Source organism: Pteropus vampyrus, unplaced genomic scaffold, assembly GCF_000151845.1.
Source record: "Pteropus vampyrus isolate Shadow unplaced genomic scaffold, Pvam_2.0 Scaffold33, whole genome shotgun sequence".
Taxonomy (NCBI): Eukaryota; Metazoa; Chordata; class Mammalia; order Chiroptera; family Pteropodidae; genus Pteropus; species Pteropus vampyrus.
This window is the reverse complement of record NW_011888814.1, coordinates 10,485,258-10,498,554: the sequence shown is the minus strand read 5'-3', so window position 1 is coordinate 10,498,554 and position 13,297 is coordinate 10,485,258. Positions and strand designations below refer to the sequence as shown.

Below are 13,297 nucleotides of genomic sequence, written 5' to 3'. Positions count from 1 at the left end.
GAGGAGATGAAAAGGGCCGCGAGGGGACCTTGGTTATTGAGGGGACCTTGGTTATTGAGAGCCTGTCTGGAGAGCTCACACAACCCAACCCTAACAGTCCTTGTTAGCATCTTTCTGAGTTTGATTTTTTTTTTAGGTTCAGCCCTTAAAGTCTCTTTCCCCTTCACTGGGGACAGGGATCTAGAACTTTTCCAAACACCTCCAGTTCTCTTTTAACTATCTTCTACAATTAAACTTCTAGTTCCGATCAGTTTTTTCCTTCTAGTTCCTAACCTGTAAAAGTTATGCCCCCCTTAAAGAAAAACTGGGAAACTGAAGGTCCGAATGTACAAAACAGACAAAATAGTGCTGATCCTTAACAGTAGATAAAAATCATCATTTTATGATTTACTGGTGTTCTTTAAAAATGAAAACTTCCCCAGAAACTCTGTGAGATTCACCAGAATGTCTTTATTTCAGCAGTCTCAAAGGAAAACACTCAAAGACCCTTCTACAGTGTATATCGTTTTCCATGTTTGGAAATCTGAATAAAACTCACCTTTTCGAGAGATAAATATGATGACTGCAAAGTACACAAATATTTTGAAAGCTGATTTCAAAAGTAGTTTTAGCAAACAAAAGAGACATCTTGTAGTGTCCATATATAACTTTTTATTAAGAAAATGAACAAAATACATTCTTTCTCCATATGTACATTACATACAACATAATTCTACAATTGCAATTGTCCAGCAGATCACTAATTATTCACAAAGCAGCGTTGTTAACACATTCATCAAACCTGGGATCAGAAAATTACTTGTACTTAAGAAAACACACAAAAAACCCTAAGAGGTCCATACAGATTGAGCAAAGGTAAGTTAAACCAGAGAGGATCATGATGGAAATGGGGACGGCTGCAGAACAGTCAACACAGCTCAACGATGACTTAGAACAATAACGATACTCCAAAAGTACTTATATTTAAAACCTCCAACTAGACAGAGCTCACGCCAGCTGCTCCATCCAGAGTTCCCTCATGATTTCCATTGCTGACTTAGGTACCGCGGCAAACAGCCCTGACCCATCATGTTGCCACCAAAGAGGAAGGTGAACTAAAGAGTAGAACCCTGAAAGGCTGTAGCAATCTCCTTCAAACGCTGAGAAAAGGAGTCCCGTATGAAACACAAAACTTCTGAACCTCAGCTGGTGAGCAGAGAGATAACATTTTTTGGAGAGACATTTGCGTAAGCATGATATGGGAATTCTTGTGTCAAGGACTTTTATGTTTTTGTCTGTTTTCCTTTTCTCTGCTTGCCTTTTGGCCTTTCAAAAGTGCCTCATCCTTTTCCGGCATTGGTTTAATCATGGTCATATTAAAAAGAACATCTAAACAGAAAGCTCTTCGTGAATGTGCTCCAAATGTCCATAATGGTGCACAAAGGGCTGAAAATTCAAATGAGTCTTAGAGGTGAAATTTCCCATGACCTGAAAGAGGCAGTGCCCTATAGCTTCTGGGTAGTAGTACCTTACACCCACGATTCAGGCTTAAAAGATAGAAATCAACAGAATCATCTCCAGACTGCATGTCCAGAAAAGGGCAATGCTTAAAGGAATATAAGTAAGGGTAGGGACAATGCTTACACCCTGGTCCTCCACACATGTGGTTAAAAGACAATGAGAATGGCTGTGTTAAAATTTTTTTTCGCTTTTCTGGCCTTTACCAAGCTGGTTAACGGAAATCAGGAAAAATGAGTCTCATCAGTTAAATAATAGTGGTTTTCCTTCTTTACAATTAGTTATTTCCTGAATTTCTAGGATAAAAATATTTTTATAATCACAAAAATCAATAAATGGTTATTATTTAAAAGTTTCGAAAAAGCTATTTAACCCTCTCCAACTGTCAGATGAGCTGGTTGCTGCAACAGCATGTCTCCAATCCAGGAGATGCTGTAACGAGGAGCCGCCAGCGTTAACAAGCAGACTCGGAAAGACTGCCTCTTGGCTAAGGATGGAGCTGTATTTTCCTTCTCAGTCTAATTTCCGGTCCAACTTTGGTTTTGAGGATCTATCTTTATCTGAAGGGGTCTTAATTTATGGCCATTGAGTACTTCTAATTTATAAGAGAAGTAAAAGACTTGACTTAAAAAAAATTCTAACATCTTTCCCAAGCTGCTTTATATACATAAGCCAGTGTTCATTGCTACAACCAAGACAAGAAGAGGTCCTCATCTTAGCTTTCCTGTACTCTTCTTCCAAGGCTGCAGACTTCGATTTTGAAGTGGTGACAGGGAAGAAACCTCTTAAAAGAGAAAAACATATACAGCTGACCCTTGAACAACATGGGAGTTAGGGGCCCTGACCTGCTGCACAGTTGAAAATCCAAGTATAACTTCTGACTCCCCCAAAACATAACTACTGATAGATAGCCTACTGTTGACTGGAGGCCTTATCGATAACATAGTGGATTAACACGTATTTTGTGTTTTATATGTATTATATACTGTGTTCTTACAATAAAGTAAGCTACAGCAAAGAAAATGTTACTAAGAAAATAAAAGAAAACATATTTACAGTATTTATCTTTAAAAATCTACACATAAGTGAACCCGCATAGCTCAAATCTGTTTTTGTTCAATGGTCAACTGTACATTTGTGTGTGTGTCTGTGTGTCTATACCCATAAAGGAATCTGCTCATAGAAAAACATCACATTATTTCACAATTTCTAAATTGAGCTAAAGACTATAATAAAGGAAAATTAATTCTATCTAATTTTATTCATTTCAAAAGACATTTCGCACAAGTCCAAAAAGCAAGCTGGCTTACAGAATAACACAATCACAACGTCTCTTGGCCAGGCTAAATGTCATGTTTAAGAAAGAAAGTCCACTTTTATTTCTCTAAATAGGTGGTTTACAATTGAGGAAGAACATAGTTTACAACTGGTCATCAAAATTATTTTTCTGGGACAGGAAAAAAAATTTCAAAAAGGAGACCAAATGCATGACTTCTTGAAATATATATCTTCCCCATAGAAGACTAGTCATATTTAAGCTTTTAGACTTTGAAATCTGACTATCGAAGCAGGGGTTGAGTAGACAATTACTTTAGTATGTCTTAAAACCTTGTTCTCAGTGTTTTTCCAAGCATAGCTAACGTGTATATGTAAAATTAAGCTGAGCCTTTACAAAGATGGAAGTACCCTAAGACTTCTAAAGCAGGCAATTAAAAAAAAATGTAAAGCTATGCATCTGTCTTCATTTTCCCTCCTCTTTTAATTCCAAGAAGGTAAATACAGCAACTACAAGGCAACATGCTAAAATAGGCATTTGCAAACATCTGACGGCATGGTCCTGATGCTATAAGATCCTCTCTTTTGCAGTAAAATGAATTTATAAGGCTCTGCCAGCTGCAATGGAATTGGGCTTATTCTAGACACCTCTAATTTAATCAATCACTTTACAGATGTGGAGGTAACCTAAGAATAAACCAAAATTATTAAATACTTTTAACGCCACGCCCAGACTCATGTATTTCTTAGCCAAGTAGGAAAAACAGAGACCCCTGGTACTACGTATAATTAATTTCTTTTAAAATATGGAAACTAAATTGATGTCAGTTCAAATCTGTATGAGTTATAAGTTAAGCATGAAATGACAAAATTTTTTCATATTTTAAAGGGCTAGAAAATGAACACCAACCAAATGACAGTAGCTAAATTGTAACAAAGGCTTTCTTGAGATTTGTTAACAAAGGAAAGAAATAAAGCTCAAAATCGGCTACTTGAGCAACTCTTTAATTATGCACACAGGCCTGTTTAGTGTATCAACACAGTGTTTTTCCTTCCTGCCAATTAATTTGGCATTCATTAAGCATTGAATGAAACTGAAGAACGATGATCTCCTCAGGCTGGTATTCGCGTGGCAGACAGCTCAGATATCCAAACTAACTGCTGTGAATGCTAGCATCCCAGATGGTACGGAGTTGTGTTGCAGCAAGAGCTTAAACTCAATGAAAAAGCAAATCCCACGGGAGACCCGAATCTGCATGTTAAAATGTTTTGCTGGTTTTCCTTCCGGATCCTTATCAAGGAACTAGCTATACATAAGAAACTGCTTACCTAGTTTAAGATCTAGAGCCTGTGGTGCTGGGCTTTCTGTTTCAAGATCTCTAACAGCTATTGGGGAGATGAGGAAAGCAACTAGCCAAGAATTGCTGCTTTCCAAAGACTATTCAGAATAACTGAGCTTTGATCCCTTTTGATAGTCTTCTTCCCAGCCTGCATTAATAAATTAATTTATGGTTAGAAATGAAGAGCTTTCTTTGAATTCATTTAGATTTGCAGGCCTTCCAATCCATGGGCAAAAAGCTCCCTTTTCTTTCTCTGACACATCCTTATTCTCCTCTCTAGCTCTGTTCCTGAGGCTCAATATCCCCAAGTGAAAATGCCATAGACAGGCCAACAGGACACTGCACACAAATGTTTAATAGTTCATTGAGACTGTGTGAACAACAGATAAAAAGAAAGACAAGTTATGTCACCATTATAAGTGATATCTTACAACTGGTCTACCTCCCTACTGAACTTCCCCCTTTTTTGTGGTTGACCCTACAGCTGTCGGGTAACATCCACATGACATTCTGTCTTTAATCAAGCCAGGCAGTGTTGGAGGACATGATGGTATATCTGCAAACCTTATTTCCAAATGATGGCTCTAATGTGGAAAAGAAACTAGAATTACCCTTTGATTCTACGGTTTTTAAGTTTTGAACTGGGATCCCTAGCTCAAAATCTGTAACTTTAGAGTTCTACCCAATAGAAAAAGATATACAGTGATATGGCTGCCCGCCAAGGTTATCTGTTTCTGCACTAATAGAAAATCTGATTTACTATAGCCTTTAATGACCCCTTACGTTACGGGCTACAGAATCTACTGTCAGAGGATTTTATCAGTCGCTGTGACTGAAAATCACTCTTAGACATTTGAAATTTGAGCTAAGTTCACATTCTTGAGGGAAAGAGACATTTATAAGGCTGAATTATTTTTATTTAAGAAAAAAAGAATACCAATCATTCCATAGCAATCAAGCTATTCCTAACACTCTATTATATCAGAAATTAAAAGTCAATTTTTAACACAAATTCCAACTTCATCAGAAAATCAGTGCTACTCAGAGGTGGGAGTAGGGGGAAAAGGCTAAAATCTATAAACAAAAAAAAGAAAGAAAAAAGACAAGACAATAGGCAAATGGAAATTCTAGTAATGTGCTGAATTCCACGAGCTCTGCTATGAAACTTGTACCTTATCGATAATTTTATGACTTTATTTCTTAGTGCCAGGAAAAGAAGCCAATACTGGCTCCTCCATTAAAATTGCCACGGCCATATTACTATGACCAAAATAAAAATGACAAGTATTTTTATAGCAATATCTAAATGTTAATTCTTTAATAACATGTAATTTTTCAATTTCACTATTCTGTTGTCATAAACAAGGATAAATGAGTATGGTGCCTCAGAATGATTCTGATCTTTTTTTCCTCAAACAGTATAACAATTGTAGGCAATGCCACAGAAAACCTAGAAAATCTAGGGCTAAAACAGCCACAAATAAAGTCAGATTAGCTAAGAAAAATAATGAAAACACAATTCACAGTATTTAGTAGGTAGAAGGAAAGTATGTATAAATAAAATCTCCAAGATAGCATTTTTTGAGAAAAATAAAGAGAGCATTTGCTGAAGAAATCCATAAGTCCTCCTCGCCAAAACAAACAATGGCAACATCATTGAGCTGATCTAGCTGGCTCCTAATTATTTCAACAAACTTAGAAACTTCCCCCTTCAACTGACATACCTCTAGACTAGAAATTCTAGAGAACCAAGTGATTTTAGCACTAATACAATTCACAGGGACACACAGGCCACAGTCAAAAATCACAAAAAAATAATGTTATTTGACTAATAAGGAATACAAAAATCTCTGAGTGAAAGAGCCCAAAGATCTAATCTACAAGTACTGGCTGTCATATGCAGACCTTCTACGATACTCCTCCAATAACTATAAGCCTTTTCTGAGAGAGCCTGTACATTCCAGGTCAAGGACTATTTTAAGAATTTAAACCTTAGAAAATTCAAGCTAGAATTTCTGCAAAAGAATGACATTGCAGATGAACATGGATTTTTAAGAAATGAAGGGTTCTGAATGAAGGGTATATTTCTTGTAGCTAGTTGACTCTTTTTAAAGTACACATCGTAAAGCTCCCTTACTCCCCACAGAAATCACTTCAAACTGTTAATTCTCACTTGCTTTGCAACACTCAACCAGCTAGAGTTAACACAACATTCACTCAAGATATAATCAATGACCCACAATTACCCAATGAATTTCATATGGTATTAAGAATAATTATAAGGTAATTTCTTCTTGTAATTACCATAAAACTGAATGTAATTCAGAGAATAAAATCAGGAGCATACTCCTTTCTAAGTGCTTTTTCAGTCACTAAATATCATTCTCAATCTCTCCCTAAATGATTAAGTGCCTCAAACTAGTTTTTGTTTGTAGATTCAATTTTAAAACTCTGTTTTATTACATGAAACTGTTAATGCATCACTGAATAGCACTTTTAAGGCAAATGTGAAGAGATCCACTAGAAAGATAAGCTGGCAATCATTTATATTCAATATGTATTTCACCCAAGAATACAGTTTTACAAACTTAAACAAATCTTTGAGCTCTAAACCTAATGAGCCTTTCTATGATAAACCAATGGATTAGCCTTCTAATATTCTCTACCAATTTTTACTTATTAGATATGGATAGGTCAGTTTTAATATAAATGAAAATCAGGTTTAAAAAAATGATTTTGCTAAAAAAAGGTTAATACTGTCATTCAGCTTTAGCAATGAGTTAGGCACCCATCTGAACTCCTTTGCTTGAATAAGAGATTGATATAAATTAATCAAGCTGGCCACAGGAGGTCTCTGCCATTCCACAAAATGCAAGTGCATTTTAGAAAAGTCTTGCAAATCCCATAATTTCTCACAAAGTATAAGCACTGAAAATAATGTTAGAGATCTAGTTTTCTTCTAGTTTAAACAATTTCAAGTTTACTATTCTGGAATAATATATTCCACTGGAAAAAGAGAACTGGGAATGAAGCTGAAGCTGGAGATAATGAAACCGAGTAAACTGTACCCCCCTAACTAATACATCGGCCATGTGTTTCAATCTGAGACTCACGAAAAAATAATGAAAGATTTTTTAAATTAGTGAAACATTGCTAGTTGGCTATCTAAACAATGTATCTAAATATCAAATTAGGCTATTTAAATTATACTGCTGGAATTCTTGGATATATATGTAGCTCCTCATTAAATATGAAACTACATATATAAAGTTTCAAATCAGGGATGTGAAATGTGAGCAACATGTCAATCTTGGGCATGGATACAATGAAGCCCTACACTCTTCCTACAGTCATTACCAGCAGTACCATGGGCTACAAATGCTGATTTACTTAATCAATAATGTCCTCAGTACAGTCTATCTCACTTAAGTAACATGAAATGGTTTGCTGTGATTCAACCTCATTTAAACATGTTAATGGAAAGAAAAAAAATTCCAGAAATGAAGGGGAAAAGTCCCACCTAAATAAAGCGAGGAAAGAAAATTATAACAAACATATGTTAAAAAGAAAACTAGTACAGAGTCAGAAAAACAAGAACAACAACAAAAAATCACTGAGATCAGGAACTTAGTTTCCTCCAAATACGGAGTTTAAATGAGTGGAAAAAGTAGAAAAACGCTATAAAAATAAATGGTGAAGGGCAGCTGAATTTCATCTGGTTAATGTTTTTGAAGTGCCAGAATTCACAATAAGCAAAATTAGAGGTTTTAAATTTAGAAACTCTTATCAAGTTCTTCCCCATCAACTCTAATTCAACAGACTATTATATTAATATTTTATGTTCTTGACTGTCATTCAGGGGAGTCATTTTATGAAAACTGTACAAGTATGTAAGTAAATTCTGTTTGCTCACCTGTAAGGTCAATTGGTTATTCTGCAGCTACACAATTTGGTACTTACTAAAGATATTTACTAAAGTATCTTCCACAAGGTAAGGTACAGTCCTATTGTTTAATAACTAACTACTGATTGCTTTGGGATGCTTGGAAAGCTAAAGAGCCCAAGATTCAAGCCTAGAACTAGGAAAAATATATTTCTGTCCATCCCCAAAAGAAGTGAAACGATGCAATACAGAGTGAAAAGAGAACTCAGTCCTAACCTATACATGAGATTTTTTGAAAGTACAAGTCAATTTCTTTTCTCTTTCTTTGGTGAGACCTAATCTTGCTACTCAGGGGCATACTCAATTCCATAAAGTCATTCACTTTTAAGAGCCACTGGACTGATGGACATTCATTATACTTAATCTGCTTTAAGCATGGTGGTTATCAGTTGCACACTGCACACTTTTTGAGCAAATGTAAGCACTGGCCAGGTCAAGTGCAGGTTTCCTATACTGCATTCCACAGCACCTCATGGAATAATGTATATCTCCATGTCTCCCAAAAAGTGAAAAGGCCCATCTGCCTTTTTCTGGTTTAATTTAAAAAAAATATTTGTGCCATTGTTTTTTTTTCCCTCCATTTAAAGCAGCTTGGTCTGTATGCTTATGAAATGCCACTCAGTTGTATTCCACTGGATAACTACACACTACTATTCTTTAAAAGATCAGTATGCAGAAGCAAATGCACAGAACCAATGTGTATGGAAAGAAACAAAAGCATAGTCTAGGAACCCACCCTCCCAAATGAGAATGCCACAAACCGACAGCACAAGGGAGAAACAGAAGCCCTGGCTCTGCACAGCTCTGCCAGAGGAAAGCCACTTTCTTCCAAAATTGCTACGAAGATATCAATGGACAATCACTACTAGAATCCTCCTGTTGGCAATTTTTATAATGGCTCTTAAAGGTTCTGAACTATACTTTCCTTCATTTAAGGTTTCTGTGACTCAAAGCTATTATTATATCTACTATAAAATATATCATTATAGAAATACTATATACCAATCTCAGATAAGTGCCTGGAACAATCTTGGGTTTCGTTTTTTAGTTCTATGACGAGGAGTGCAAATTTGAGCCCTCTGTTCTTCCTATTGCTTAATGTAATACAAGACTAATCCACAGAGACACATACATCACTTTAACACACATCAATTGCCCTACAGAACTATATGCTGTTAAGAATGAAGTAGAGAGGTAAACATGTGACACCCCCTTACAAGCAGTTGTGTGATGTGAGGTAAAGTGAAACAGGAAGAGAAAAAAGAAACGCCAAACAACCCAATAACAAAATCCCAATCCTGGCAGCACTGAGTAGTCTGTTAATAGTGCTTACTTGCTCTAATTTTATAAAAATGAAATAAAAATCAGAAAAGGGTAAACTACCTGATTATTTTTTATACTTATTAATTCTTAAAAGTTAAAGTAAGAAAAAATATATATATATTTAAATGGAAAGTATACCAATTTCATTTTATTATTAGCCTAATTGAGGAATGGGATGAGGAGAAAGGGGTTGAGGTCAGGTATGAAGGAACAGGGTTAGAACTTGTGACGATAAAGATCCCTTCAAAATTCTGGTGCAGTCCTCAATCACTGCAGCCTAATGGTCGGTCAATAGAGCTGAGATCCAGAACACTGAAAGCAGACTCCTGTTCTCCATTTCTGTCCAGTGACTCTTCAGTTACAGTGTGATGAGGTCTACCAGGTTGCCTTTAGGAGGAGTCATGCTGTCAGGAAAGAAATTTACTAAGATGTCAAAGAGCTGAGTTCTTTGAGCATAGGTGTGATCCACGTCCGAAAAGCCTGGTGAAGGAGAGATAAACAAACTCATCCATCGTGTTTAAAACTCAACATGTAACAGAAAAGCCAGTTGAGAAAAGCAGCAATGTATAATGGAAAAAACATCACCAGATCCGGCTTTAAAACTTGGGTCCTAATCCCAGTTCTACTACCTGGCAGTGCTGCAATCTTGAGTAAGCTACGAGCCTTTCTGTAACTGTCTCCTCAGGTATACATTTGTGATAATCCTGTTTACTTCATAGGGTTATTGTACAGAATAAATGCATTGATGTGAAAAGAACCTAGCCAATGGCTGGCACTTTAGTAACTAATATTGATTTCTCTTCTTTTCCTTACATATTTTCTCTTCTAGTCCACTGAGGATATTTCATTCCTTTTCTGATTTTTTAATGTTTCTGACCCTCTAAAATTTTCTTTGTAATGAAAATATAATAAAATCAAAATGAAAGGGGTCTTCAGAAAGTGGTCTAAAATTATTAAGGTCTTTAGAGCTGGAAGCAGTCTCAGAGAACTGAGTGGAAACATAGATGGTTAAGGGAAAGAAATACATGTACAATACACAGAATGGCACCTGGCACATAGTAAATACCATGCACGAATGCTACTACGTACCAGGCTCTATGCTAGGCACACATCATGTGAAAAACAGAGCAATAAACTACTTTTATCCAAATGAATATTAGAAAGTGGATGACATTCTTAAAAGGTGGGGACCGTTGAACTACAGGATTTTTTCCCCCCTTTAACATCTAGTAAACTTAATTTTCAAGTTCACTCCAACCAAAGGAATATTCAGGGAGAGACCTCTTTCCCTTAGTCAGCTGGTATATTCTCCCAGCTGCTTCAAGTTTCTTATGCACATAGGTAGTATGGCAATGATAAACAAAGTAGTCTTTTGATTTTCCCCAGTCCTGAAATGGCTGAGACATGATAGCACTATTGAGTGCCATCAGAAACAGAAATAGTGCCAGGAAGAGTTATATACACCATGATACTCAGTGTAGAATATTTCAAATTGGATTGATTTTCATTCAAAGAGACTAGTTTTAGGTGCAATCTGTTTTTTAATCTTGCAAAGAACATGAATAGCACATAACATTTCCAAGGATACCAGTTTCCTGGAAGGGAAATAAACAATGCCTCAAGAAAGGTACATTCCTTTTCATTAAAAAAAAAAAAAATCTTAAATTTGAGAGCAAATGTTTACTCCTTTGAGCCGAAGTTAAGATTTAACAAAGCCTACTACCATATCATAGAAATAAACGGAAGGAAATACTCCAAAAAAGTAAACAAAGTTATCTCTGAATGATGAGATTTTTTGTCTGTTTTCCTAAGTTTTCTAAATTGCTCTATCTTTAACGTATTTTGAAAAATTTCAAACTCACAGAAAAACTGCACAAGTAGTACAACACTCATATACACTTATATAATCAATTGTTAACATTTTGCCACCTATGTTCTCATTCTGTGTATGTGTGTGTGTGTGTGTGTACCCCACTCATCCTTCTGTGGAACTATTTGGGAGTAAATTATAGACATCTATCCCTCCAAATACTTGAGTTCATTTCATCTAACAACATTCACTTAAATAATCAATATATATTAAATTCAGGAAATTTAACATTTATGTTCCGATAATCTTTATTATAGTCATTTTCCCCACTAATATAAGACTCAATCCAAGACCATAATGTATTTAGTTTTTAAGTCTCCTTAGTCTGAAATATTTGCTCAGTCTGTTTTCTATGACACTGATAATTTTGAAGAATACAGAGCAGTTATGTAGCAAGATGTGTTAAATTTGGGCAGTGTGATTGCTTCCTCAGGACTGGATTCAGTTTATGCAGTTCGGGCAAGAACACTATATAAATGATACTGTGTCCTTCTCGGTGCATCATTTCAGGAGGCACGTGGTATCAGTTTGTCCGAACACTGAGGATGTTAACTTTGATTATCTGGTTAAGCTGGTATATGCCAGATTTCTCCACTGTAAAGGTGTTCTTTTCTACCTTTGTCATTACTAAGATATTGATGAAAAGATAGTTTGAGACTGTGTAAGTATCCTGTTCCCCGACAGACTTGCACCCAATGATTTTGGCATTCACTGATGATTTTTGTTAAAACAATGACTACTGATATGGTGATTTTCTAACACTACAATTCCTTCTATATTTATTGGTTGGCATTAACTGTAAAAAAGAGCTTTTCCTTTTCCTCCCTCCATTTACTTGTTTGCATTAATATGTACTCATGGATTCTTTTCTTGTTCAATATGTTATATTCATTACTGTCATTATCCATTTTAATACTTACATTGTTTCAGATTTAGCCAGTGAGAGCTCTTTTGAGCTCCTGTGTTTCTGAAATGTCCCCATTAATTTCTGAGTACTTCTTTACCTCTTTGACACAGCAAGATGTCCAAGCTCATCTTTATACAGTCCTAGAGTCAACTATTTTCCTAAGGAGCCCTAATTCCTTTTAGTGGGAAATGAACTTAGAAACCAAGAATAGTCGTGCTAATTACCAAGGGTGTTGTTGCTTCTAGGCCTATAAACACACATACATATTATACATACAGCAGAACTATTTTCAACAGAATCGTGAGCTCATGTTTTTATAGCTAATTCCAATTTTTTAAGAACCTCACAGGATTCTTCCTCTCCTTATCCCATTCCATATCTATATACTCCTTCCTTCCACTAGGAAAACTGACTCCCAGCAACATCAAATTTACTCATTTGCTCAACCAAAAACACACAAAACATATTCCAGGATTACTAGACCCATACCACTACCAGCAAAAACTCAAGATTCTTTGCTTTTGTCTTTAGATTAGATCTGAAAGTATACAGATTAAGCACTGTACTAAAAATCTGAAAATTGAAATTTACACTATCATAAGATGAATGGGTTAAATTATGGTAGATCCCTGTTATGGAATACTATTATCACTTAATAAGACTACAATGGATCTAATGTATTTTCGTGCAAACATCTCCTCCCACATCATTACATTTTAAAAGGTTATGTTGCAGAATACATGTTTTTACATTATGTAATAAATAAAACCAGAACACAAAACTATATATCTACATGTGTGTATATGAATATATATAATTGATCCTCATTATTCAGATTCAATATTTATGCATCTGCCTACTCACTAAAATTTGTAGCATGTGGTGGTCATTTGCAGACATGAGCAGAAGAGCGACAATCTGAGTCATCACATGCACCCATTCTCAGCTGAGGTTGAACTGGATGATGCTCTGCCTTCTTGTTTCAGCTCATGTAGTATAAACAGTCTAATGGTGCTGTTTTTTGCACTTTTGTGCCTTTTTTGGGAGGACTTCGCTGCTTAAAATGGGCCCCAAGTGTAGTGCTAAAGTGCTGTCTAGTGTTCCTAAGTGCAAGAAGGCCATGATATGCCTTATGAAGAAAA

General features: G+C 35.8%; 1 protein-coding gene across 1 annotated transcript in view; it reads right to left on the bottom strand.

Annotated features, from left to right (window-relative positions):
* Nucleotides 1-636: 636 nt before the first annotated feature.
* MKLN1 (muskelin 1) overlaps nucleotides 637-13,297 on the bottom strand; it is a 156,766-nt gene continuing 144,105 nt past the window's right edge. Inside the window, 1 exon segment of the mRNA XM_011357241.2 lies at nucleotides 637-9,858. Coding sequence (XP_011355543.1) covers nucleotides 9,737-9,858 — 122 coding nt within the window. The 3' untranslated portion in view covers nucleotides 637-9,736.